Below are 27,000 nucleotides of genomic sequence, written 5' to 3' on the forward strand. Positions count from 1 at the left end.
CTGCATGGGAGACACTCCTGAGCACTCACGTAATCCTGAGTCAACTCATGTAATTCCGACAGCAACCCTGGGGGGGGGCGCTCTTCCTACTTCCGTCCTTACTGATGAGGATGCCTAGCTCATCAAAGGGAAGTACTGCCCCAGGTCACAGAACTAGTTAATGGCAATATATCCTCTGGCTTCAGTATCTGAGTTCTAAACTAGCATAAACAGGCTCAATTGTATCCACATCTTTAACTACCATAATATTTGTTACATACCTGCCCAGCATTAAAATTGTTTTTTTTTTTTTTAAATGTGTGTGTGTGTGTGTGTGTGTTTAAAGATTTTATTTATTTATTTGTCAGAGAGAGAGAGAAGCAGAGAGAGCACAGGCAGGGCTACCAGCAGGCAAAGGGAGAAGCAAACTCCCTGCTGAGCAGGGAGCCGGATGTGGGTCTCCATCCTGGGACCCTGGGATCATGACTTGAGCTGAAGGCAGACACTTAATGGACTGAGCCACCCAGGCATCCCGCATAAAAATTATTTGTACGCATGTTTTAATGCCTATGCTAGTCTCTAAGCTGCGTGACCAGGCTTCTGCCCAGCGCCCCTCTGGTCTCTGCCATGGCACCGTACTTGGCCTCTGGTAAGCACTCAGATGGCAGAGAACAAGCATTCCGGAGAGGGAGGGCAGCACAGTCCAGAGTGGCAAGGACAGGTCTCGGGAGGACTGAGGGAGATCTCAAAGGTAAATTCTGAAGAGTCAGAAGGGAAAAGAGGCAATCCGCATGGCGGTAACAGTATGAGCAGAGGTGGACCCAGCAGTGAGCACCGCGGGGTGAGGACAGCGAGAGATGACTGGCTGGAGGGAGGGGTGTGCCTTGCTAAAATGGAGTGAAATCCAATGATGATGACCCTGAAAAGTTAGAGTTTCAAACTGATGGGCAGCCAGTGAGCCAGAGGGTGACAGGTTCAAAGGGGAGCAGAAGGGACAGATGGCTTGCTGGGCTGGAGCCCTGGAACACAGTGGGGAGGTTTCTAGATGATGCGATGCCTCCCAGGTCGAGGTGTGGCCAGAGCCTGAGACTGAAGGTGGGGTCAGGTCTGCTGGGAAGACACACAGGGTCACGGACAATGCAGCCCACGGGGGGCCCCTGACCATCTCAGACATTCCTTCCCCCTCTGACTCTTCAGGATTCCAGCAGATTCGGGCTGGAATGAGGATGGGAGCTGTGGGTCTGAAGAGAGAATGGATGGAATCTGGTCACTAATTACAGCAGCAAGGGTGTCAAAGGTGGGTGTGGGGGACCAAGGGAGTCATGGCGATACAGACAGGAGTACGGAAGTCGGGGCAGGAAATACAGACATTTTCTATTTCACTCAAAAAATATGTTTTAATACGAACAGTCTTAAGAGCTGTAAGAAGTGAGACTTCAAGGGGCAATGAGCTACAAGGAAAAGAAAAAGGCAGAAAAAATTTAAAAGCAAGCCCAAGAGGAAATGATTTAGTTGATAGTTGCTTTATCCCCCCCATTCATCCTTTAACGTTTCCAGTACGCCTGGCTTCCAAACAAACCAGCCCCTGTCAAAATATTGCTTACAACCACTGTGGTTGGGTCTGATTAATTCTCCTGATTCGGTCTGAGCACATTCTGTGTTTGGAAACAGAGGATCAGCTACTGACCCTCAGGAAGCTAATTGCTTTCCCACATTTCCTGCCAGGGGACGCAGCCCACTAAGTCATTCGCCAGGACGGTGGCGGGGAGCTTTACAGCTGGGGAGCACGGGGGGCCAGCGGGCCAGGGCCCGGGCCCCCAGGATGGCAGAGAGAGGGGCTCTGGGGAGGGTGGCTCAGTCCTACCACGCAACCTCTTTCCAGCATGTCATTCACTGCTCCGTGTACAGTCTGTCTCTCCCGGGAGGGTACCTAGAGCCACGGATGTGTGTACCTGTGCTGCATATACAAAGCCGGTGTTAAATATGACAGGATTCAGCAACGTTGCTAAACGGCCCCCTTCCAGTTAATTTTCTTACCTTGAACACATATATTAGGTCACTACTGGCAAAGACCGATTTCTGGTTTAATGGGGCAGAAAGAAGGGATCCAGACAGAAAATGTCTATCAACCGTCTCAAGCCTGATTAAAATATTCCCCTTAGAGGAAAGCACATGCCTCTTCTATGGACTTGAATTTGCCTTTAAAGTAGCTGGTAAAGTAGGAAGTTTAAAAGTGGGGATAAATTCATTTGGTGCTGTGTGTATTTCAATTCCATTTCCAGCAAGCATGAGGAAGTCTTTTCTATATTTCGTCTTTGAATACTTTAGAGCCAGATTATTTCCCTGCAAAAACACTGCATTTGGGGTAATAAAGCTTCTGCAGATTTCATTAAACAATTGTGCCAGGAAGAGTAGAGCAGTAACACCACAGCTGGCTTCGGAATACAAACGTTTACTGTGTCCTCTTTTCAGAGCGGTACCCACTAGTGAGAAGCCAGACGAAGGACTGGTCACCCAGCCTCCCCCTCTTCCCTCATCCTTTCACGGTCTGATCTGAGCAATTCATGTCACCATCACTGGTGACATGGCCAAGTAAGGCCAGCACCAAATCATGGTGCAAAGTGACCCACCCCCCACCCCCAGGTTCCTCCTCTTAAGCCGACCTTCTGGAGCCAAGTTTGAGCCCTGAGCAGCCCTGCCACCTTCCACTGTCCCCATACTGATTCTCTGCAGCTGGCGTCTGGTGCTGTCACCAAGCTCTTCTTCCACTCAAGAATGTGCCATCTCATCCCTGCCATGAAATAGCTCCAGTCTGCCTTCCTGCAGGACGGCCTGCTCAGCTCTCAACGCTCAAGTCTTTCCCTGCTCCTACATTTCCATGACTTAGCCACCCTGCATCGACCTTGAATTCATGCATCGTATCACAAATATGTTAGTGTCTGTCACCTACAGTTCAGTGTACTTAGCCGCAGTTCACTGTACACACACTGTGCCAGGTCCGTTGGACAAAACCCAGCGGGACGCACACTGACCCTGCAGGCTGGCTGGAGACGGAAGTGATGCTGATCATACAAAAGACAAATCAAGTGGGGCAGGGGCTCAGAGAGTGAGGGGCCCACATGCCTGCTTGGAGGCAGGGAACTTGGGGATCTGTGCAGAAAAAGGGCCTTTTGTGCTCACCTGGGCAGTACGTGTACTGAAACTGGGCGGCACAGAGAAGATCAGTGTGGCCCCTGCACAAGATGACAGGCAAAGTCACGAAGCACTCCATGCTTTAAAAAAGGAGGAAAAGGGGCGCCTGGGTGTCTCAGTTGGTCAGGTGACTGCCTTCGGCTCAGGTCATGATCCCAGGGTCCCGGGATTGGGCCCCACATCAGGTTCCCTGCTCCTCGGGGAGCCTGCTTCTCCCTCTCCCCCTGTCTGCTGCTCCCCCTGCCTGTGCTCTCTCTCTCTTGTCAAATAAATAAAATCTTTAAAAAAAAAAAGGAGAAAAGAAAGGCCTTCTGACTTGCCTCAATGAGAAGCAGATAGCATTTTGAAATGCAAATGGCAGATGGAAGGAAAAGGCATTTCAGGTAGAAGTAAGGGTACAGATGAAGGTGCGGGGAAGAAGGCTGGGAGCAGAGTGAAGAGGGAGTCCAAAGGCAGGAGAGCCCTGAGGAAGGGGTGAAAGAGCCCTCCCACTACTACGACAGCACCTGCTCCAGGGAGGCCTCCATCCTCCTGGTTGGGGCACTTGCCCCGCAGGGCGCCAACTGTGCCGAGACTGCACCAGATGCCTCCTCCTCTCTCTGGTCCGTAAGCAACATGAGGATGGGCAGCTACCCACCCACCCCTGACTTTAGGGTGGGCCACACCTAGGGCAGCCACACTGTAACAGAGACCTCAGGCTGTTCCTGCAACTGCAGGTTGCGGCAAACTCAGCTAACCTGCAGCATCAGAATGAACATGCTGTGTTCTAGAAAGACCCATGGGGGCCCCGAGTCCGACTGGCGAAGAAAGAGGCTAGGGCAGGGGAAGAGTCAGGAGACAACTGAGATCGGCAGGACCTCCTGTAGGTGGGGCAGTGGCTCTGGGAAGGAGGTGCGGATGCCTCACAACTGGGGTCCTCTCTCTTGCAGAGAACGCTTGCTCTGGGAGCACCTCAAGGTCCTCCCACGGCCTGCCAGCCCCTCCGACAGCAGGAGATACACCGTCTGCCTGGCTGAGGACATTGCTGGTCAGCAGCTCCCGGGAATGCTTCTATGACCACCCAGTACACACATGTCAGCGCCGGGTGACATCTCCACGGGATCGGTTTCCCTGGAAAGCATCAGTGATGGCACACACTAACTCCTGCACGTTTTCAACTCTCTTTAACACTTGGTACTGCTGCTGCTCCAGACAGCCCTTCCAGCCAGGCCTGCACTCTGGAGGGGGTGTGCCGGGAGGGGGACGGGAGGCCAGAGGTCAACATGGCCAACGGGTCACTGTGGTCATTGGGTGTGCACAGGGAGAACGTGGCCAGTTCTTGCAGGAATTAAAGGCCAACCGAACATGAACCCCTCAGCTGTGTGTCAGCACTCTGTCCTGCAAAACTTGAGGGGTGCTGAAACAAAACTTTTTATAGATGTCCATTACTGGCCTTACTCCTCATGCAAGAGGCCGCCATTTTCCTTGAGAAGACATCAGTTCTCCTTCCTGTACATATTCCCTGACAGCTCCGACCTCCCTTCACTCTCTGAGGGCCATGAGACTGTTACTCAGAGGTCTCCGTTCTGACTCGGGTGTAGACACCCTCTTTCTGGCCATAGGTCTATCTCTTAACCTCTTGTCCCAGCAGGTTTTAACAGGAAGGACGAGCTGGGCTGCAGTCTGGGCCCGAAGCTGCAGCTCCAGCAAAGCCCATCTTTATAGGCCGGGCTGGCCTGGGCCCCCCTGCCAGCCTGCCCCTGTCTGCGCTGTTTTCTCCATGATGTAAGTCCGAGTTCCTTAATGAGCTCCCTGGAGATGCTCTCCCATACCTGGTCGGCCTCCGAGAGAAGTTCTGCTCTCTCATGCTGCGTGTAGACTGAACACCTTTCTCTTCTACCAAAGGGCCTTAAGTATCTTCTCCCCCGGAGACACTCTTTCTTCTCGGCAAACGTCTTAGAATCTACTAGATTAGAAGCCCTCTGAGGGAAAGGCCCACTTTTTAATGAGAATCTATACACCTTAAACATCTGGGAAAGCTCAGGGTATGCTTCGCATTTTCAAGGATGAAAATTGTCTCTCTTGCTATGGGACGCTGTCAGTGAACCCAAGGGCCCCAAGCAGCGAACTCAAGGTATCGCACTTGCCAGGCGCAGGGGTGGGAGAGGAGAGGGCAGACAGCAGTCCTACTTGGTTTTGGAAATTTTAGCTTCTGTGAAAGAGAAAGGCAAACATACCTCGTGGGGACTGGAATGCTGCCATGTTTCCTTTCCCTCAATATTAAATTTCTCCCACTAATTCTACCCCTGCTCCGTATCACCTTGAACACAAGTTGAAAGCCTAAACCTCTGGAGGATGTGCTTAAGTCAGAAACTTATGCAATTCCCACTTGAAGTCATGCAGCTGGGTGGGCTCAGATTGCTGACGACTGCTCCAGCGTCCCTCGGTTCCCAGCAGAAGCGTTCCAAAGGGTTCCTGCAGTTTTGTTCATTAGGGTTGACGGGTAAGGTGCAGACACTTCACCAGAGTTTGGGATCTTAGAACAGGATCAGTTTAAATCTTTGGGGGAGGGGGGCAAGGGAGAGGGAGAGAGAATGCCTGTGTGTGAGCAAGAGAAAGAGAAGACTATGAAAAACATGATGACGGATAAGGGGAGAGAAGGTGAGAGATACAGAAATCCTAAGTGTTCAAGACACAATGGACAGAAAACAGGTTCTGGGCTGGAACAGTGCTTGACAGGTGAACAATATGGTAACTGTTCAGGGCCAATGGGGTAAATGGTTTGCCCAAACTTGACATGTTGAGCAGGTTTTAGAAATATTAAGGTGGATGTTGCAAATGAACAGAGATCACTTTGGGCAAACAGGAGTGATCCTGTTGAACACAGCACCTGCACTAGCTACCTCCCCTGTAAGGGCTGACACAGTTGCATCAGCCATGGGCAGAAGGTCTTCCTCTAGACTCCAGGACCAAGGAATTGACAAGAAGAATATCAAGGGAGTAACTTGCATGTACCAGTTAACAGTATTTCTATACATCTGCGTCCCCTAACAAGGATCTGCCAATGAAACAAACATTTCTTGAAAATGTTGAAAATTTCCGAAAATCAGCCATTTTGGTATAAGACTTTGTAAAAAGTCTTACGGAACTGGACCCCAATTTTGGAACTTATTTCTTCTCTACAAAACTCTACACACCCAAGGTTGATGCTAATATTCTCTCACGCTAGCCCTAACTCACATCAAGCAATTAAAAAAAAAAAAATTGTACAGACGAGCTGTTTGTAAGGACAGAAAAGGGCTACAGGCTTGTGTGTTAGGCTTGAGCTATGTCCTGGGGCAGTTCCAATCAGTTCGCCACAATTTCAGAGCCTTAGGACACTCCAAGTTTATTTCTTGCTCACACTACGTGCCCACTGAGGGTTGGCGGGGGCTCTGCTCATCACTGCCACTTGGGGTGCAGGTTCGGAGAGCAGACGCCATCTTGAACGTTGCTGGTTGATGTGTTGCAGGCCTCGAAGCTGTCTCCTTGGTAATTAAATGCTCCAGACCGGAAGGGACATGTCCATTCCGCTCACAGCTCATTGGCCAGAACTAGACACACAGGCCTGCCCCATCTCCAGGGAAATCCTGACAAAAGGCACCAATGACATCCACAGTTTGTTATGCACGGCTAATTCTTTTAAAATGTTTCAAATACACGTCATATGGGAAGACACTGATACGATTTCCCGGCTGCTCTGTGTCCTTAGAGAAATGGCTGACGTCTTGAGACCACTTTCTATGTTAATTACGGGAGCACGAAATGGGACTGACAAAGTCACCTCAGTGTGAGAGGTTTCAGGAACATTCCTCAATAACAGTGTAACTGCCACACTTAGAGCCTCAGGACCTAACCACGAGAAGCAGGGATCTGGCGAAGGGCGGGCACTCTCTGCCTAGACACTGTACAGCGATCCTGGGTCCACACCTTACCCACCAAGCAGCCCTGGTTAAGTGACCTGCCGTCTCCGCTTTACTCACCATCTGTGACTGGGGACGGTGACAGTACCTTCCCCCAGGTCACTGTAAGAGTGGAAGGAGGAGTAAGGAGCTAAAACAGTGCCGGGCAGTGCCTGGCGAGCACTGGCTTCTGTCAATCCTCTTTTCCTTCTCCTCATCATCCAGACTTCCCTCAGCCATATTTCTTTCAAACTAATTTGCTATTGCAACGAGCAAATTGCATTCCACAATAATCCTGTGCAGCAGGTGTAAGTATCCCTGCTTAAGTCATGAGAGGACCAGGACGGACTCAGGTTTCAAATCTATCCGTCCGAGGCTGCCTTCTTTCCCTGCAATGCTCTGCTGGTGTGCTCCCCTATCGTGAATGCACGGAGGTCCATGCTATTGTAAGGAAAATGACCCAGTCCATTTGTTCCCCACTTGTACTCAGAGCTCTCCAAAGAGAGCTCAACCCAACGAGTAGAAGTCAGCGTTTTCCCTCCATCGGGCTATATGCGCTGAGCTGGGCAGAGCTAAGACCCCAACTCTCAGTTCTCTGTTGCAGGGTCTGCCAGGAACCAGGGAAGAAAGGGTTGGGATGGAAGATGGCAAGGTGGGGATCCAAACTCTGTCCCAGCCTGCAACTCAAATATTACGGTAGTATTTTCCCCATGCCTTCAGTCTGTATGTTATATACATACATCGTTTATATGCTATATACATGCATGACAACCTTGAAGATGCATTTTGGTCCTAGTCTGAAAGTTGCTACTTTTCCACCTTGACCGTGACCATATCATTTTGCCTTGGGGCCTGATAAGGTGTTTGTCCTTGTCCATACTAGGCTGGGAGGGTCCGCCTGGAAGGCCCACAGTGATCAAGCAGCAGTACTGGTCAACAGGTCATTAGAGGGTCTGGACCGTAGGGACGTGTCAGTTCTGCTCACAGCTCATGGGTCAGAACTAGACACAGAACCAGGGAGGCTCCGTAGAGCAGAGGTTGGCACCCTATAGGTTCTGGGCCAAATTTGACCTAATGCTTATTTTTGTAAACAAAGTGTTACTGGACCGCCCATCTGTTTATGTATCATTTGTGGCTGCTTTCACACTCCAGAGCTGAGTACTTACATGAGAAACCATATGGCCCCCAAAGCCGAAAATAGTTACTGTCTGGCCTGGTACAGAAAAAGTTTGCGGAGCCCTGGTCCTGAGTGCTGCCATAAGGGAGGGTCCAGGGAGCAAAGGCCTCTGCCAAGCAAGAAGGGGGTTGTCCTGGGGTGTCTGGTTGGCTCAGTTGGTTAAGCGTCTGACTTTTGGTTTCAGCTCAGGTCATGATCTCGGGGTCGTGAGACTGAGCCCCGCATCGGGGCTCCTTCAGTCAGGAGTCTGCTTAAGGTTCTCTCTCTTCCCTCCCTTGTCCCCTCCCCCAGTGCATGCTTGCACACCCCTCCCCTAATGTGCACATGTGCACACACTCGCTCCCTCTCTCTAATAAATAAATACATAAAATCTTAAAAAAAAAAAAAAACAAAAAAACCCACAATGAAGAATGGGGTTGTGTTGATTACCATCCACAGGCAAACCCTTAGACCGAAGGGCATAGGGCTTGCTTCACAAATATTTTCTTATGTGCCAGATACTAGGACACAACAGTGAGCAAGATAAACTGAATCTTTGTCCTTTGGGAATTTAAAACTGTGTGTTGGGATAAAGATGGGGCCTAAGGGAAGGAGAAGGCACAGAAATATGTAAAAAGGCAATGACAGGCCAAATCATGGTGGCATCGTCACACAGCAGTGAAACCCAGGAGCTGTAGCTGTGAAGGTCAACACAGATGCATCTCAGGAGTCACGGGGGTGGAAAAAAGCACAGGAAAACACATGCTATAGGATTTGATTTACCAAAAGCCCCAAGCCAGGCAAAATGAAACGCTGTATTGTTTATGGATCCCAAAAGACGAGGCAAATTACAAAGAAAAGCAGGGCGAAGAGAACAGCACGGCCAGGCTCACGGTCAGTGAGAAGGTAGCAGGGAGACAGGATGGCTGTGGAGGGGCTGGGCAGGGCACTTCTGAAGTCACGACCACATATTTCTCTTCTAGACTGGCTGGTGAGTACACAAAGGTACACGGTGTCAGAATCTTTTCTAGCCGACCTGTATTTCATTGGCCCTTTTATGTCTACTTGATACTGAATCCAAATGAATTTTCCAAGTAGAAACAATGCCACGAGCGCTGGGATGCGTTAAGACCCCAGAGGGTGCTGCGGGCGCACAGTGGAGGGACCGCTAACTCGGATGCCGGGGCCAAGGGAGAATCCCTACGGAAAACGGCACATGTCTCGTGAGGACTGGAGCAAATTTCACCCCGAGAAGAAGGCAGGAAAGAACGGTCCAGCAAAGAAGAGCCCGTGCGAGGGTACAGAGATGCAAAAGACTGCAAAGTTTTCAAGGAACTGAAACCAGCAAGCAAAGTGCTGCGTCGGGAAAGCAGGGCTGGCGAGGGTCCCCTGGGGCCACACTCATGAGGCACAGTGAGAAATGTGTACTTCATTCCAAAAGCAACTGGAGCCTTTGAAGGATTTCAGCCAGGGAATGCAGACACATGATCAGAGTTGTCTTGGTGTGCTAACATTGGTTTACTCGGCTAGCCTCACGTCCCCTCTGGTTGCTGCGGGGCTGAGAACACGGCCAGTTCCTGTATGTGTGTAGCAACGGCCAACACCCCTACTGCTTCAACAAGTGAACAAAGACAAGAGGGTGTCAAGCCAAAGTCAGCAGGCCCGTCATTAATACGACAGATGCTTACTGACCATAGGCCACGAGAGGCAGAAACACGGAAGTTTTGTGTAGCTCAATTTTTTTGTATATTGAAATGAGTACCAGTGACTAGTACAGATAAACGTGAGTGCCCTAGCTGACGATGGTTAGAGACGCTCCGTGGTGTCTTTGCAAAGCGAAGCACATGATCCTTCTCTAAAATAAAGAATCTCCTACCATATGTCAACGTTATAATAATAGATTCTAATCTACCACTCTTATTTTTTTTTCAAGATTTTCTTTATTTATTTGAGAGACAGAGAGAGAGAGAGAGAGAGAGAGACGGGGAGAGCAAGCACAAGCAAGGGGAATGGCAGGCAGGGGAGAAGCAGACTCCCGGAGGAGCAAGGAGCCCAACGTGGGGGTCGACTGCAGGACCCCAGGATCATAACCTGAGCCAAAGGCAGTATCTAAAAATACCTAATTCTAAAAAATTAAAAAAAAATAGATAAAAGATAAAAATGTTTAATTCTTTGAAAGTATACGTAAGTAAAGACTAAAACTGCTGTGAGTGCTTTTAAATCACAGCAATGGGAAAAATCAGTTAAAAACCACAATTCTAGGGTGCCTGGGTGGCTCAGTTGGTCAGGTGACTGCCTTTGGCTCAGGTCATGATCCCAGAGTCCTGGGATCGAGTTCCATGTCGGGCTCCCTGCTCAGCAGGGAGTCTGCTTCTCCCTCTGACCCTCTGCCCTCCTGTGCTCACTCTCTCTCATTTTCTCTCTAATAAATAAATAAAATCTTAAAACACACACACACACACACACACACTTCTCTAGAGCCAAGAATAAACATGGATTTACATGAGGCTACCAAGAAAACAAAAAATAAGACTAGAAGACAGGTCTTCTGCTTTCGTCATCACACCCCCTAGTTCAAACTTGGACCTTAATTACTCAATAATGACTATGCTTTGTCACCTCCTGTTACTTCTGTTGGAAACAATGTCAGTGTCATCTTTTACTTATTAATGCCTACAGCAGGTCAGGCCAGATCTCCAAAGATCTTCTCCAAAGGGCATAATGATGTTAAGAGTTCTCAGTGACCCAGCAACTCTATTTCAGAGCATGGATCTAAAAGCAGTGAAAGCAAGGCCTCAAACCCATGCTCAGACAGCCACGTTCAGAGCAAAGGTACTCACAACAGCCCCAAACTAGCAGAAATCCCAGCGTCCATCCCCAGAGAAACGGTTACACAAAATGTGGTGTGGGCATACCACAAAGCATTCATTATTCAGCCTTAACAAGGAACTTCAGACACAGTCTACATCATGGCCAAACCTTGAAAACGAAGTGAAGAAAGCCAGTCACAAAAGGACAAATGCTGAATGATTCCACTGACGTGAGGAACCTGGAAGAGTCAGACTCATGGAGACAGAAAGTACAAGGGTGCATGCCAGGGTCTGGGGGAGGCGTCAGGGGAGTTAGTGTTTAGCGGGTATAGGATATCAGTTTGGCAAGATGAAGAAGTCCCCAGAAGGATGGTGGAGACTTCGTACAGGCGAGTGAGTGACTCAAGGTCAGTGAGCTGTATGCTTAAATATGGCTATATTGGTAAATTCTAGGTTGTATATATTTTATCACAGTAAAACAAAAAGTTCCAAAACATGGCTGACTTAACTGAGCCACACACAGCTGAGTTTATTACAGACTAGATTTGCCCCGCATTGTTGGAGTCAATTGTCTTGGCTCCCTTAAAAGTCTGTGGGTTCCTTGGGGAAGTCCCCCAAGTTCACAGCAAGTGCTTGGCCAGGTCAGAGCACCCCATCCGTCTAGTTGCGGTGGCCCACACGGGAGCCCACACGGGAGCCCACACGAGCACCCGCTACCAGCCTGTATGGAAAACTTTAGAAACCCCTTTCCTCAGGGCAAAACATGCCCTGGCAAAACACCAGGACGGAGAGCTGCCTTGCGGGGGGGATGCTGTGAGGGCAAATCTGGTCACCTCAGTTTTTTCAGTCCATCTTCTCTAAACAGCATCCACAGAATGATCCATTAGGCTGCCAAAACCCTGCAGCAAGTGACCCCGCTCTGAGGTCAAGCAGCACGGGGTCAAATTAAACGCATCGCACCCTAACTCACCCGGTGAGCACACTCCCCCGAAACATCGGTCCCTGCTGGACTCGGAGAAGAGACAGCAATACTATGTTTTTAGAAGTACCTTTCCTAGGGGCGCCTGGGTGCCTCGGTCGGTTAAGTGTCTGCCTTCGGCTCAGGTCCTGGTCTCAGCGTCCTGGGGTGAGTTTCACGTTGGGAATCTACGCGTAGTGGGGAGTCTGCTTCTCCTGCTCCAACTCTCCCCCTGCTCGTCCCCTCTCTCTTTCACTTGAATAAATTAAAAAACAATCTTAAAAAGAAAAAAACCAAAAACCCAAAACCTTTCCTAGGTCTTTACTTCCTTGGCAAGATGGATTTTTAAATGACTCAGGTCAACATTAGCTAGAAACATGACATCGGCATCACCAAGGCTGAGTGACCACCTTAGGTTCAGAAATGGGGGAAGGGGAGGGGAGGGGAGAGAGGGAGGCAGGAAGGGCTGCTGGGGGGTTGGGAGACGGCCCTAGTAGGCACTGCGGGAGGCAGATAGGCCTCTCAGCTGAAAAGAGAGAAGGAAAAAGAAACGCCCACTTGTTTCACGGACACCATCAACAGAGCCAACATCTATGAACTCTGAAGTGCCACTTGTAACACATTTCTCCCTATTCCTCCTCCAAAAGTTGGCTTCTTTGAAAAGTCAGGGGAGGGGCTCAGAACAAAGCAGCCACAGGAGGCTCAGGGTCCTTCTGAGAGTCCTGTTCTTAGTGTCACAGAGGAGGCGGGCCACGGGTTCAGAGGGCCCTTGTTCCCCAGCTCCCACTGGCTACGCCAAGCGTGGTTGGACACAGTCCCAGAGCCTGAGCGGGCTTTGAGGGCCAGTCCTTTTGTTTCTCAGATGAAGCAGGGGCGTCGGCAGGACCCAGCAACCCCACTTGTGGGTACGTGCCCCAAAGAACTGGAAGCAGTGTTTGCTGCTGCGGCCGTGGCGGCAGGATTCCTGTCACCCAGGAGGTGGAAACAGCCCCAAGACACCGTCACAGACGAATGGGCAGACAAACCGTAGTCTGTACCTGTAAGGGAGTACTACTCAGGCATAAAGAGGAAAGTCGGACACAGGCTACGACACGGGTGAGCCCAGAGGACATTATGCCGAGTGAAATAAGCCAGTCACAAAAGGACACACGCTGGATAAGTCTACTTTTGGAGGTCCCTGGCGTCACCAAATTCACTGAGACACAAAACAGAAGGGCGGGGGCCAGGGGCTGGGGCAAGGGCAGAGGGCAATGGCGCATCCGTGTTTACCGGTGACAGAATTTCAGCCGGAAATGGACGGTGCTGATAGTTGCCCCACCACACGAATAGACTGAACACAGCTGAGCTTCACACTCAGACATGGTTGAGACAATTTTATGCATTTTTTTTTTTTACCAGAATTGAACATTTTTTTAAGTATATGCAAAGAATTGGAGTGTGAATGGAGAAATAAGCTAGTGAATTCGGAGTGGACATCAGGGAAGGCCCCTCTGAGGAGGGAGGAAGGGTGGAGGGCAGAGGTCTCTGGCGTCTTTCATTTCCGACGCTCTCTGACCACCCCACATCTTTACCTTTTCAGGCTGTTTTCTGGCCACCTCCTCCTCCCCGCCAACCTCGTGCAGGTCTGAACTCAGCAGGGGATGGAGCTAAGACATCTCACAGACAGGAGAACCTCTGAAGTTCCCCATATGGGCCAGCCGTAAGGGGAAAGGGTGCACTGAGGTCCCGGCCAGCCCCTGGAGACCCACCCGAGGGAGGCAGAACTGCCTGGCCAGACAAGTTTCAAAGATTTGCTCCACTGCTGCCCATTCTTGCTAGTGCTGCCAGCTTAAGGTCGCTTGTCTCCAAAAGGTAATACTTGGCCAGAAAAAGGGTGAGCTAATGTATGAAAGGGACATCATAATTCTGTGTTTCAGAAACAGGCCCAGTGGGATGAGAGGAACAGACTTCTCCTGGCATCGCTGTTCCCAGGCCAGTTTCCACCATCCATCCGTGAGCTCATCTGGAACAGTCACCAGCTGAAAGCCACGGCCAGGCGTAAGGGAATGGGGCTCTCTTGACAGCCTCTTGGCCTAAACTAAATCTCACATCCAGTGGACACTGAAGAAAGAACGGTCTGGAAGAAAAATGCACGACTGCCTGGGAAATTTACAGATGCTCGGCCACTTTAGGTAATTGGCTTCAAATCACAGAACACACGAGTCCGATGTTTAAAGATCCCCTTCTGTGAAAATGGAGAGAGACTTACGCACTTCCCTGATTCCCTCTACCTACCTCAGTGCCTCTCTCCTCCAGGCCCAAAGCCAAGTCAAGTCCTCATTCAACACCGACATGTGCAGGCTCAGGACACCCTTCACGTCTGCAGTGACCTCAGTCCACAGGCTCTCCATGAGCAAATGTCCTCAGAGCTCAGAGTAAACCTCCACCTCTCAGGGGGCCAGACTGATGGGGCCTACTTCATGCTCACATGCGGGTTTAAATATCCCCTAAGGAATGATCCAAGCTGAAGGCAGCCCCTACAGCTACCCAAGCTCCAATTCACTGTCCGTCTGTGTTCTATAAGAAAGTCTGGATAAAAACTGGGGAGCTGGCCTGTACCCCCCCATGGGACACTTGCTTGCTTTCTTTTCAAAACATTGGTTGCAGGTCCTACGGGCTTAAATAAAATGCTGGCTGTGGGTCAAACTGTTGGCTGGACAGAGTTGGAGCCAAGGACTCTCACACGGATGCTGGAGTCCTGCCTAAAAGCCCCACATGCCAGTATGATTGATCCAATATGTACTGTTGATATCGGTTCCGGTCTTTAAGCGAATCTGGTCAACTGCGTGCATGGAACATAGTAGGACAGTACCTGACCCTTTATAATGATAAAGAGTTTCTCAGACTTACCAGACACCCCTGACGAGACTGTTTCCATCTTTCAGAGATGCGTCGCTTCTCCCTCAAAAGTGCTTACTGGGTACTAGGTATTTACTGGGCAGGCACTGTGCAACACACAGAGGAGGCAAGATCAGCTCTGTCCCCTCACTCACGGAGCTAGAAGGAAGACAATGGCAATGACCCACGTGGAAATCAACTAAAAATGGCAGGGAAAGGGAAGATGAGGACCCTATGTCATCATTCATTCTTGACCAGCCCCTAATTTTATGCTCATTGAAACATGATTTGCACACAGACGTCCTCCCTGAGTCACTGAGACCTTATTCTGGCTGCTACCAGTTCCCTCATCAATAGTCGTGGGACATGGTTAAGCTCACTTTGAAGTCCAGCCAGCTCTTCGGGTGTCCTGTCCGAACCGATCTAGTTCAGGAGGACGTCATGAGAAATCTCGGCACGTTACTTCTAGTATTGATAAGTAGCTAGGTGATAACTTCAGCTGTCCCTTGCACTCCCCTTTACCATGGGGACACTGAGCATATCCGGCTTCACGATTTTATAATCCTACAGCGACGTCTCTTCCGTACTACTGCTGCCTAGATTTCCATCCTGTTTGGGGTGTTCACTCACCCAACCGACCCGTATTTAGATGACCTTTCTGGCCAGGTATAGAGGACACAGCAGAGAAAAGGAATGATAAGGTCCTGCTTTTGAGCAGTCTGCTCTAGAGTGGGTGAATGGTATGCAGGGAAATGCAAATAAATAAACATATTTTCAAGGAGTGGTAGATATTTAAAACAGGGCAGGTGATTCTAAAGGAAGTTTTTTTTCCTAAAAGAATTTGCGTGTGCTGATTGGACAGGTGGTCTGAGAAAGGTGTGCAGAGGTCACGAGTGGAATCACAGTGACAAGATGTGGCTGGGCCCACAGAGGTCGGGGATGGAACAGTTCTGGCAGAGGGAAAGGCTCGCACAAATGATCTCGGGAACAAGTGAGAGCTCAGCATGGAAAGAACCAGAAGGTCAGTTTGGCTGGAATACAGCATGAGCTCTGCGGGGTCAGACCACCCAGAACCGTGGCGGCCCTGGTGAGGGGTCTACATCGCATGATAAAAGCTGTTGGAAGACAAGGCAAAGACCACCAGTCACCCCCGACCCCTGCTCTCCTCCTCTTCCTGAAGGCTGATTTCTATACAAAATAAGACAGCACTTCCCAGCTACGCCTGCCATTGTGGGGTGGTGGGGGGCCAGGTTACCGAGCTGTGGCCAGTGGGATGTTCAAAGTGGCACCTACTAGTGCTGGGAAGTGACCTTAATGGGAAGAAGTGCTCCCTCCCCTTCTGTGCCACCCCTCCGCTGGCTGGAGTATGGACAGGACGGCCAGGTTAGCAAAAACCCTGGTGTCAGCAGACTGTCCCCGTCAGCCCTGGACTGATCACTCTGATGGCAGAAATGGACTTCTACGTTGTTTAAATCCTCGTTGTTTTGGCTTTCAGCGTTTTACAGTGAGGCTCTTGCTAACTGACACAGAGTGAAGTAGGCAGTAGGAGGTCTGACTCATGTTGTAGAAATATGCTCCTGGTTGTAAGTGAAGAATGAGCTGTAGAGGTTCAGGCAGGAAGTGGGCAGACCGGGCAGGAAGTGACTGTGATTATCCAGGCAAGAAGTGAAAGGCTTTCCTCAGGAGGCTTCTGTGGAGGTGGAGAGAGATGCAGGGACTCAGAATACCATCTGGGGGAAGAGCTGAGGGGACAGGTTGATCACGAGTGAGGGCAGAAGGGGCGACTGGAACACCTCTGCATGGGGGGGCGGTTCTCCTCACAGAGACTGGAGAAGACCAGGGAGCAGGAGTTTTGAGCTTGTGGGAGGATGACGGTGCTGTGTCGGCCACAACGGAACTGAAATGCCTATGGACTAGCCACTAGGCAGCTGGACAGATGAGTTTAGAACTTGGCAGGGCAGTCAAAATTGATGATCTAAATTGTACAGAGATGACTCAATGCCATGTTTCTAGCGGATCCTCCAATACGGTGGATCACCAGCCACCTGGCGCTATTTAAATTTAACTAATTAAAAGGAACAAAAGTTCCAGATTCAGCTCCTCAGTCAGGCTAGCCACATCTCCAGTGTGACGTGGTTAGAGCGCTGGCCAGTGCAGGCGGAGAACATGTCCGTCGTTACAGCAAGTTCTCTCAGAAAGCTCTGGTGCAAACCTCTTTAGAAATCATTTAAGGGGCACCCAGGTGGCTCAGTCAGTTCAGCGACTGAATCTTGGTGTCACCGCAGGTCGTGAACTCAGTGTCATAAGACTGAGCCTCGAGTCGGGTTCCCTGCTTAGCTTGGGCTCTGCTTGGGAGTCTCTCCCTCTCTCTCCTTCAGCCCCTCCCCCTGCTCTCTCTCTCTCTCTTCCTCCATCTCTCCATCCCTCCCTCCAAAATAAATAAATAAATCTTTAAAAAAGGAAATGGTTTATTATGATCGACTCATCTTGTCTCATGGGATGACATGTGCGTGAGAACGGGACAGAAAAAAGCAACCTGCGTTTTCCCATTTGTTTTCCTTTTTCTTTTTTAACAGAGACACGCAACAGCTTTGTTCCTCCTCATTTGCCCAAATGCTTCCGGTTCGGGTTTATAAACCTTTCCTCATAATTTTCAATATCTGAAGACACCACAGGGCTGCCTGCATACCTTTTCAGAAGGTTAGTTGTCCTCAGGTTGTCATTTGTTCTTTCATTCCAAGTTATGATCCCCTTTCAAAGCGCGGACGGAAGCGAAGGTGATCCTGCACCCGCCCGAGGTGGCCTCGCCTGCACCCTGGACGGCCCCCTCTCCCCGCTCTGCACAGACACCTGAGCGGCCGCGAGGGAGTGGAAAAGCCAACTGTGCAAACATTCGCTTCCACCGTCACAAGACCAAAAGGAAAAATGCCAAAAAGGAGAGCTTGGCAAAACAGCAAAAGAGCAATTATCCCCTGAAGAGAACATGAAATAAGACCCTCCAGTGACCCCACGAAGGACATGGAAAATCAGATCCAACCTCGAACAGCTCAGCGAACAGCACCGTGTTCTTGGGTAATGATTACAAAGGGAAAAATGGGACTTGGGCTCCGGGGCAGCCCGTGACTTCAGCGTGGGCCTCACTGGCTGGTGCCTTCAGTAATTCCACTAAACCCTTTTAAAGAATGAGATTCATGCAATCCTAGAGTCACGGGATGCTCCCTGACGATTCCAAACTCACGTGAAAGTTCTAAAGCAATCCTGATACGTGGCTCATAGGCTCTATGTGCGTGAGACTCAAGAAACCATCTAGAACACAAGGAAGCAGCACGAGAATTCCTAAGACCACCATCTTTTCAGTGCCAAAACCATGAAGGAAAGGAATGGTTTGGATAAATTTCATTTCTGGGAAGCACAGATCTGGAAGATGAGTTCTCCATGCAGCTTCGGCCAGGGATGCCATTGACATCAAAGGGGGAAATTCCTCTGTCAGACTTGTTAGATGGTGCAAACTAGGATTGCCTTTTGGCAGCCCATGGGTCAGGGAGAGAATGAGCCCCAGAGTTATCTCCCCAAAATGGAGAACAAAAAGCAGGTGATGGCTCTCCACTGCCCAAACATCGTGTCCCCTTGGCCTAAGCTCTTTGGGAAAACCTTCCCAGCTCCTCATTGGCTGCATCTCAGCCCGGCCCCCTACCGGAGAGAGGTCATATCCATGCTGGCCAGGCTCCTCAGGGAGAGGGACCGAGGTCAGGCTTGGGAAGATGCCTCCTCTGCAGCATGCTGGAGAGCGAGGCCAGGGAGCTGGAGCAGAAGCTGAACCATGAAAGGGACGGGGGAGAGGGAGCAGGTCTCAGCCAAGCGGTCAGCACAGTAATGAAGTGGGCATGGAGGGCAGCAAGGAGGAGGACAGTGGAGAGTGGGTCACTCCAGTGGGACCACGCTCTAGAACACCGAGTTCTGAAGCAGGGTAGGAGGACTGTGGCCACCTGTGGATGCATTCTTGGCAGTCTACAAGAATTTTAAAATTCTACATTTTAGTGTCAACGAAAATCTTAGCCTATATTAATGAAAATCTTAGCCTGTATTAACGTAAGTGGACCCTGGCTTATCTAGAGGAGTAGCCTGTGACCCCGGGTGGGCCTGAGATGTCTAAGTCCACATCTGCATGTGGAAGTACACCCACAAAGGCCAAATGTCACCACGCCAGGCTGCGCAAATACAGGCTTTGCAGACCATGGCAGGAGAACTACGTGGTCACGTGTGTGTGACGGCATATGCACCGGACCTCAGCGGAGCCTGGTGTCAGGCAGAGGACGTGAGTTTTGCACTTGCCAGCTCTGTAAAAGCCAAGTTCATTAGCACAAGAGTCCTGGGAAACAGGCAGCTATGAAGGTTTCCAGTCATAAATGGATTAAATATCTATTTACTTAATGTTTTAATAATGCCACAGATCTAACTATATCTTCAAGAGAAGTAGCCAGGTTGGGGAGGCCCCCTCGTTAAGGTGAGTGACTGAGGCATGGTCCTTGAGCACTGCTGGGATGGGCAGTTTGAGGGGTCCGTGCGGGCAAAGCCCACGCATAGTTAACATCGTTTTAGATGGCAAAATTACATGAAAAGGCATCATGTACACTGGAATGTTTCAAGTCCAAATGCCAAAATAGATTAAATATGAAATTAAATTGGAAGCTGTGTCTTTCTGCTATTTAACCCAACAAGGGTGAGCGGTGATTGTGTTTCATGGAAAGACCACCATCCGTCACACGAAAGCACCGCTATTAATTTGGATTGTGCTGGCTTTCAAGCTGGAGGTTGTTAACATTTTGCTCTTATAGTTATTTAGAAATTATAAGAACTAATGCAAACTCCCTACGGGATATTTTGTATACATTTAAATAATTTTATATTAACATATTTTAAGACAAGGAAAAAGGGCATTCTTCAAAACGACCCAAGAGTTACAGTCACAGATACTGGAGTCACACACACCTGACTTCCACTCCCGGGGATCCTCGGACTCCGCGGTGGGAACTTAGGCAGGCTTCCTCCCCTACATGTCAGGTTTCCACTCATAAAATGGGGAAAGTAATGGTGCCCACACACAGAATCGTGGGGTGGATAAAATACTTCTATTGCACTTGGCACAGCATCCGTGTACACTGTAAAAGTCCAGGAAGTGTTAGTTCCTGCTTGAAGGTCCCGCTAGTGAAGTAGATAAGGTCCAGGGAATAGCGACTCAGTTTCCTTATCTGTAAAATGGGGCCATTAGTAGGATTTACTTTATACAGTTAGTAGGAAATGTAAAATACATGTGTGGGGGAGTATATGGAAGTGTAACTTAGCACAGTATCTGAACTTAGAAAACACTCAATAAATACCTTATTATTGTTATCAAACAATTGTCATCACGACCTCCTCAGTTTCTCCTTTTTACTCCTTAACATCAACATACTCCTCAGCTGCCAGCACTATGCTCCCTACACGCCAGGCACGTGCTGGGGGGCGTGAAGAGGGAGGTCAGCATGCAAGGTTCCTCTCAGCTGCTCTGTCTAACCCTTGCTCATCAGAGCTGTCTGTGGTTCCTTCTAAAAGGAAAACAGTGAGGTTATCTGCTTGTCCATCCGCCCATCCATCCATCCATCCATTTGACTGAGGGAGTGGTGTAAGCCTCTGAGGCCAGCCAGACGGTGAGAATGGCCAGGGGCCAAGGGCCAGGTGGCCTCCCAGCACCACCTCCCATATACTAAGGTCAAGCAGTCACATGCCCTCCCCAGCACACACACACACGCACACGCACACACACACACACGCCAAGAATATTCATCAACTTGGCAACTTGTCTGGATGCCCACACGCTGCCCCATCTCAGGAGCCCTTTTCGCCTCTACAGTCTGAGCCCAGGGCCTTCCACATAAAGACAGCAATGTCAGCTTGACAAATCGCACAGATGTCAGCAAAGCGTGGTCAGAAATTCCAAGTCACACCAGAACTAGCCCAAGTTCTCCCTTTCTTAAGTAAAAGTGCTGTGAGAGAGTGCGGGGGCGTGCGCTGGGGCAAAAGGAAAGAGCTCTAACTCCTCCCCGCCCCCACCCGGACCAAGGCTTGGAGAGAGTTCTGAGCCCCTTCCCAGGCCTGGCACAGAGCAAAAATCAAGCCTTGATGCTTTCAAAAGGCACAGTTTGGAAGGGACACAAGCACCTTTCGGCTCTCAAAGAAGAACAGGCAGAACAGACTCTGGTTGGACAAAAAGACACAAAGTACACTTCTCGAGGAGAATCGTCAAAGGCCCCATGGAAGGAGGAAGAGACAGAGAACAGCAGAACAGCAGCCCTCAGTCAGGGACCCATCACTTCCCCAGCACTGTGTTCCATGCGGGAGCTCAGAGGGAGCCCCACACAGGGGCCGCTGGAGAAGGGTGCCCAGAGAGGCCCTGTGGTCTTCTTCTGGGGCATCCGACCCAGCTGTAATTCTGCCCTGGCTCTTCAGACTCCCCAAGACTGGTTTCTATTGGGGCAGAGAGCACAGCTTTAAAGATGCCTAGAGGCCCTGGGAGTCCAGCGTCACAGAGTATCACCATGTCCAGAGTCTCGGCCTGCAGGGGTTCCAATCACGGAGCTTGCTGGGTTCCACGGAGAAGAGCTGAACAGGTCCCCACAATCCGGGAGTGAGCCTAACTCAGCTCAGCCCAGCCTCAGATGCCTGGTCCCTAAAGGCCTGGATGCTGGGTTTGGGGCTCGTTCCTGTGGAAGGAACACTTCTCCAGAGAGGGCAGTGAAACCAACAAAGAAAACCAGGTGCTATCCATCATCTCGCCTCCAATACTGTCCAATCTTACGTGTTCTTGGACCAGCAAGCAGAAGGTGGCGGCTGGATAGCTTTTCCTTTTCAAAAGGCACAGGTTAGAAGGGACACAAGCCCCTTTCAGCTTCCAAAGACAAGGAGGAGGGCCATGCAGGGGACAGCAATCTGTCCCTCCTTGGCAGGCATCCGGAACCTCACTTGAGCCCTAAAGTGTATCTGCTTTGGGGCATGGAGATGTCATGGCAGAACATGGAGAACAGCAGGATCACAACAGGCCAATAGCTGCACTAAGGGACAGTGAACAAGTTTCCTGAGCTAACAAAACTACAGAGAAAATGTATACAGGCACTTTCAGGGAAGGGAAAGGGAGGTTTTTGGAATATGTGTGAGATAAATCTTGAAAATGGCTACCACTACCCTACTCTTTTTCTCAACAAGTAGTCGGGCACTGGATACTCAGGTACTCACATCCTTCTCACAAAAGAGACAAGGTCCCTACGTACAATTCATCCAGGAGAATTTTTCCTTTAGTTTATTACCTTCTTCCAATGCTTCCCAAAGCAGTTAGGGCTTTTAAAATGCAGGCTATGGAGCTTTGAATGGATGTTACAGGAGAAGCACTTTATTAAGCCAGCCACTGGAGAAATGCTCATGAAGCAGATTCTTGGCCCCTCCGACCTCCAAGTTATCCTCCTATGGGACCCTAAGCTGGGATCCAGCCCCAGACTGAAGTTCCTCTTTAACTAAGTTTTCCAAGCTTGCTGTGAGCTCAGAGAGGCCCTCACCTGAGAAGGCCCTCCTGGAAGAGAAAAGCGTTGACTGTCCCAACACAGGATGTCTGCTTTCGGCAGAATGGCGGCTGCCACGTGGCAAGGTACAGGCACCCAAGGACCATGCCCCCCTTTCTCTGGGCTGAGATCTGCAGATGGAGGTCACAGGCATTCCCCTCTGCACCAGTCTTCAGAGGTGAGAAAAATGGGTTGAGTTGTTAAGTCCCCCTGGCACAAGATCCCAGTGGGGGAGTGGTGAGGCACAGCTCGCAACCCACATTGGGATGCCCTCCCAGGGGCTTCTCCACTGCTGATATGTGCTCGCACACGCGTGTGTGTACGTGTGCACGGGAAGGAGAATGGGTGCGGTCTTCAGACGCTGCCTTCAGTGTGAGCAACATAGCATCATGGGGAGAACAGAACTGCATCTCCAATTCACGGCAGCTCTGAATGCCTAGTTACCGAGCCGGGAAAATGAACCGTTTCAGGTGACTTCAAGGAAAAACAGTCATTACAGATCTGCCTTCCAGTTCAATTTTTTCTACCCAGTTTTAATGAACATTCACCACTGTTAAAAGGGATTTTCTTGTGCAGCAATGTGGATGTGCTTATTAAGCCACTGAACTGTACACTTAACGGTGAAATGGTAAATTTTATGCTTATGTACTTTTAACTACGATTAAAAAAAAAGTTATTTTCTTTCTCAAATACTTGACATCAGGATAAGACAATACTCCTGTGGGGAAAACACTAAGTAAAACCTATGCTTGAAATCGTGTCAATTACATTAATCACTAAATTGAACGACAGTTGCTTTTGCTCTAGTCGCCTCTGCCCTACTGGGCAATCATTGCTTCATCCGATGGACATTTCTCAATCCTGATCTTGCATCATCTGACACCCAGCTCGGCCCCTTCCCTAGCTCCCTGGGCATCAGCCTATTCAGACTTTCCACTCGCTTCTCAGGCTATCCCCTCCCATCTCCCCCAACTGGTTCTTTTACCTCCGCCCATTTATTGCCCATGTTACACAATCTCTGGGTGATCTCAGTTATGCCACGGCCCTTAACTGCAGAGAGATGCTGAGGACATGCAGACCTTGCTCCTGAACTTCTGAAGAGTCACTCATTCACTTGCAGAATCAAGTGCCTTGGCAACCCCGAAGGCACCACCAAGTCATCAGATCTGAACTGAATGTGTCATCTTCCCCTGCCAAACCCGCCAGAGGAAGGGAGTGGCCAGGAGCTTCCAAATCTACAGGACCTGGAATCAGGATGCCTGGGCTGCACCCTAGCCCTACCAGTGGGAGGGAAATCCATCCACCTGTCCAAGTTGGTCATCTGTCCCCCGCCCATCCTTCACCCCTTTCTTCAGTCGGCTAGACTGTGGACTGCGTCTCCTTATTTCTCCCTCCTTATGTCCACAGCCTTCCTCAGAATCTTCTCCTTCCTCACCTGGATCCTGCAACAGCCTCCCGGCTTCGAGCATGGTCTTCTTCCTTGGTCTGCTCTCCTCTGCTGCAGCCCGAGTGATCCCCCAGAGCACATAAAGCTTTGCCTTTCTTGCTGGAGACCCTTTGTGAGCTTGGCGCTGTCCTGGGGTCATGGAGAAGACCTTTGTGCACGGTCCCAGCTTCCTTCCCAACCACAGGACCCAGGGCGTACTACGCACTCTGGCTTCTGAGCACCCAGTGTAAGCAGCAAACACCCACTCCCCTTGGCCCCACCAAACGCATATCCATGGATCGCTTTCTGACGCTCTCACTTCAACCAGGGCCTGTCCCTGCATCGTTACCCACTAACCTGTGAGTGTCCCGGAGCACAGGCAGGTGTGTCTGCCTCTGTGTGCCCAGCACCTGACAGTGTCCCCGTAAACCTCGCAGTGTGCCCCTGTAAGTACTCACCTATTTGCCAAGTGAATGAGTGAAGGAGAAAGTAGTCCTGTGTTTCCAAGAAGGTCACCCAAGCCCAAAACATAAACCATCCAAAGCAGAGTTTTCCTGCCATGATACAGTCATAGCATTCAAGGGCCACGCCCACTTGCCCGGCTTCATGCCCCCCCGCCCAACCCCACTGAAGCACAGCTTAGAATTCAAGAGAAGGTACAGTAGAGGCCAGTGGTTTTCCATTTGGTTTGGTGGTTACTGCCGTACCGTTAGAGCAGTAGTAAATGTTGTCATAGAGGAGCCACAGGGGGTTGGTGGTGTTGTTGTTTCCCATCCATGTTCCCCACAAATGGGTCCAGGAAGGGATCGCATGGCTCCCCAGGACGTAGCGGGAGAGGCTGTGCCCTGACTTGAGAGCCAGGGAAGACAGAAGCCTATAGATAAAGCAGCTTGCCACTGACCCAGACCCGGTCCACGGCAGCGCGCACACCATCGCTCGGATCTCCCGATTTCCAGACCTTTCTACTCCCTGTTAGTGTGGCGAACTGATTTGCTTCAATGGAAGCACCCTGAAAATTCCAATATGGGGAAAACCAGTCCTGAAGGAATCACACACAGCTTTTATAGCATGTTCCACTGCATGGAAAAGGCATTCACATATTCTAATTTCAAAATGCCAGGTATCAAAATTTCTGTTTTTCCCTCTCATTTGAAGACAAGACTATCCTGCAAATTTAAAACATCCCAAGAAAGAGGTGCTCTGAAGCCTACCTATCTTGAGGCAATATACATATGCTGCCTCGCCCAAACCTTGGGACAGAGGCACACTGGGTTTGTGGGTCTCAGTGGCGGCTCTGAGGACGAGCCCCGTGTTCCACCTTCACCCGCAAGGGAGGCGATAACTCCTTACATGCTCTTCAGACATACATTGTATTTATTTTTCCCCCTGAGGAAAGTCTCAATATAAACTCAAGTTTGGGCTAACACGTAAGGAGGGGTAGAGAAGCTCATTCATGTTTTACTTGATGTTTGAGAAAAATTAGTTGTCAGTGGCATTTTCTGGCTCTCTGCTGGACGACTCACTCCTGGAGGGTCAGGCCAACGAGAAGCACGGCTCTGAGTGGCCACCATGCCATCTGGTCTCCCAGGGGCCGGAGCTCACGTATCAGGAGCTTCAAAGGACTCAATCCTCTGCGGCCATCCCAGGAGCTACGGTTCCCCTGAGGTGGGGCAGGGGGAAGACAGAGAGGCAGAGGACAAATTCTTCATTACTTTTTTTTTTTTTTCCTTCCGTATATATCAATTCCTTTGCTTTTCAGTCTGCCTGCAGGGTGAGAAAAGCTTCCAGTGGAGAGAGAGTCTGGTGCAGACAGAAACCTCAGTCTGTTCTGATTTCTTAGCTACTCCAGTCTGAACCTGGTAGAAAACTAAAATTCTTCTGAGGCTTAAGAAAAAAAAAAAAAAAAAGCATTTGTCAAAGGCTTTTGGTAAACCGTGACTCATTTCCTTTGTGGAAAAAAGCCGTGTCAGTAGAGCCGGTCCCACCAGAAGAACGGGGTGCGGGCTCTCTGTCCTGCTGCTCTGGGGAGGGCCAGGAATCTGAAGCCGGGGAGAGGTGAGAGAGGACAGATAGAGGCGATGGTGACCAAGCACGCGTTCCCGTGAAACTGTCCCTTCACCCAAATGCAGCACAAATATGTGCTCCCCAGGGAAGTGAGCCACAGCCAGTGGAAAGTCACTTGTACCGGACAGTGCGAATCACCGTTCTTTGCATCCCACAGTTCAGCAACTCACTCTTGGAAGAGTTCTGGCTCCATCCATTTTTTTTTTTTTTCTCGCAAATATACAACATGACTTTGATGCTTAACAAGCCAGCTGACTGAAATATGTTTTGGGGAGTAATAGTTCAGAAAGACATCAAATTACAGAAATCTGTGGAGTGAGGAAGCGTCGCCCTACACCAGCCCATTAGGAATTACTCAACAACTTCAGTGAGAGGCTAGACTCATCCGTGCCATGTGAGACGGAGAACACCACCCTGCCCAGAGCAAACTCAGGACCTTTCCAAGTCTAGTTACCAATTAGACTTGGCTTCTCATCTTGCAAAAGACTCAGGAACTTAGTCGCCTGTGACATTTCTGGTCACTGCTCGATGATGTGTAAAATTCATCCAGTAATTTAGGCTGACTGGGTTGAAGGAGGGTTATTATAATGAGAACGTGAAGCTCGGAGAGCAGTTTTCAAGGAAATTGTGCACTGCTGTCAGATCCAAAAACAGAACAAAGAAGTGATGCTCATTCACCCAAAGTAACTAAGATATGGTCTCCGCCAGCAGAAAGGAGTGCTCATTATTTCAGACTGGGGTTTTTGGTGGGGGAAGGTTGTCAATGATGGGAAGGGGGAAGACAGAGATCAAATGAAGAGAGAAACTAGAAAAACTATTTATATTAAAAAAAGATAATGTCTCTCTCATAAGACTTATTACATCTAACATCAAATTAACTTAAAAAGCAATAATCTCTCATGGGCTTCTTTTGAAGAAAGATACATCTGAAACAATACTGTGTTTCCCCATCTATGATGTTATGAGTCCTCATTTGAGAAAGCATTCATACCACAACACATCATGTCAGCCTGTATGGAGAAGCGACTA

The 27,000-nt window shown here is 49.8% G+C and overlaps 1 protein-coding gene and 1 non-coding gene across 4 annotated transcripts in view; one reads left to right on the forward strand and one right to left on the reverse strand.

Annotated features, from left to right (window-relative positions):
• SLC22A23 (solute carrier family 22 member 23) overlaps positions 1-27,000 on the reverse strand; it is a 171,798-nt gene that overhangs the window by 96,401 nt on the left and 48,397 nt on the right. The window contains exon 4 of one of the 3 annotated variants that reach the window (XM_044258104.1): positions 25,335-25,567. The exons of the other annotated variants lie outside the window; for them this stretch is intronic. Coding sequence (XP_044114039.1) covers positions 25,557-25,567 — 11 coding nt within the window. The 3' untranslated portion in view covers positions 25,335-25,556. Of the gene's footprint in view, positions 1-25,334; positions 25,568-27,000 lie in introns of those variants that run through there. 3 annotated transcript variants of the gene reach the window in all.
• LOC122898264 lies at positions 3,152-3,256 on the forward strand. Its single transcript, XR_006382942.1, has one exon. It is a non-coding gene; the product is annotated as a U6 spliceosomal RNA (small nuclear RNA).

The sequence above is a fragment of the Neovison vison genome, chromosome 1 (assembly GCF_020171115.1).
Source record: "Neovison vison isolate M4711 chromosome 1, ASM_NN_V1, whole genome shotgun sequence".
Taxonomy (NCBI): Eukaryota; Metazoa; Chordata; class Mammalia; order Carnivora; family Mustelidae; genus Neogale; species Neogale vison.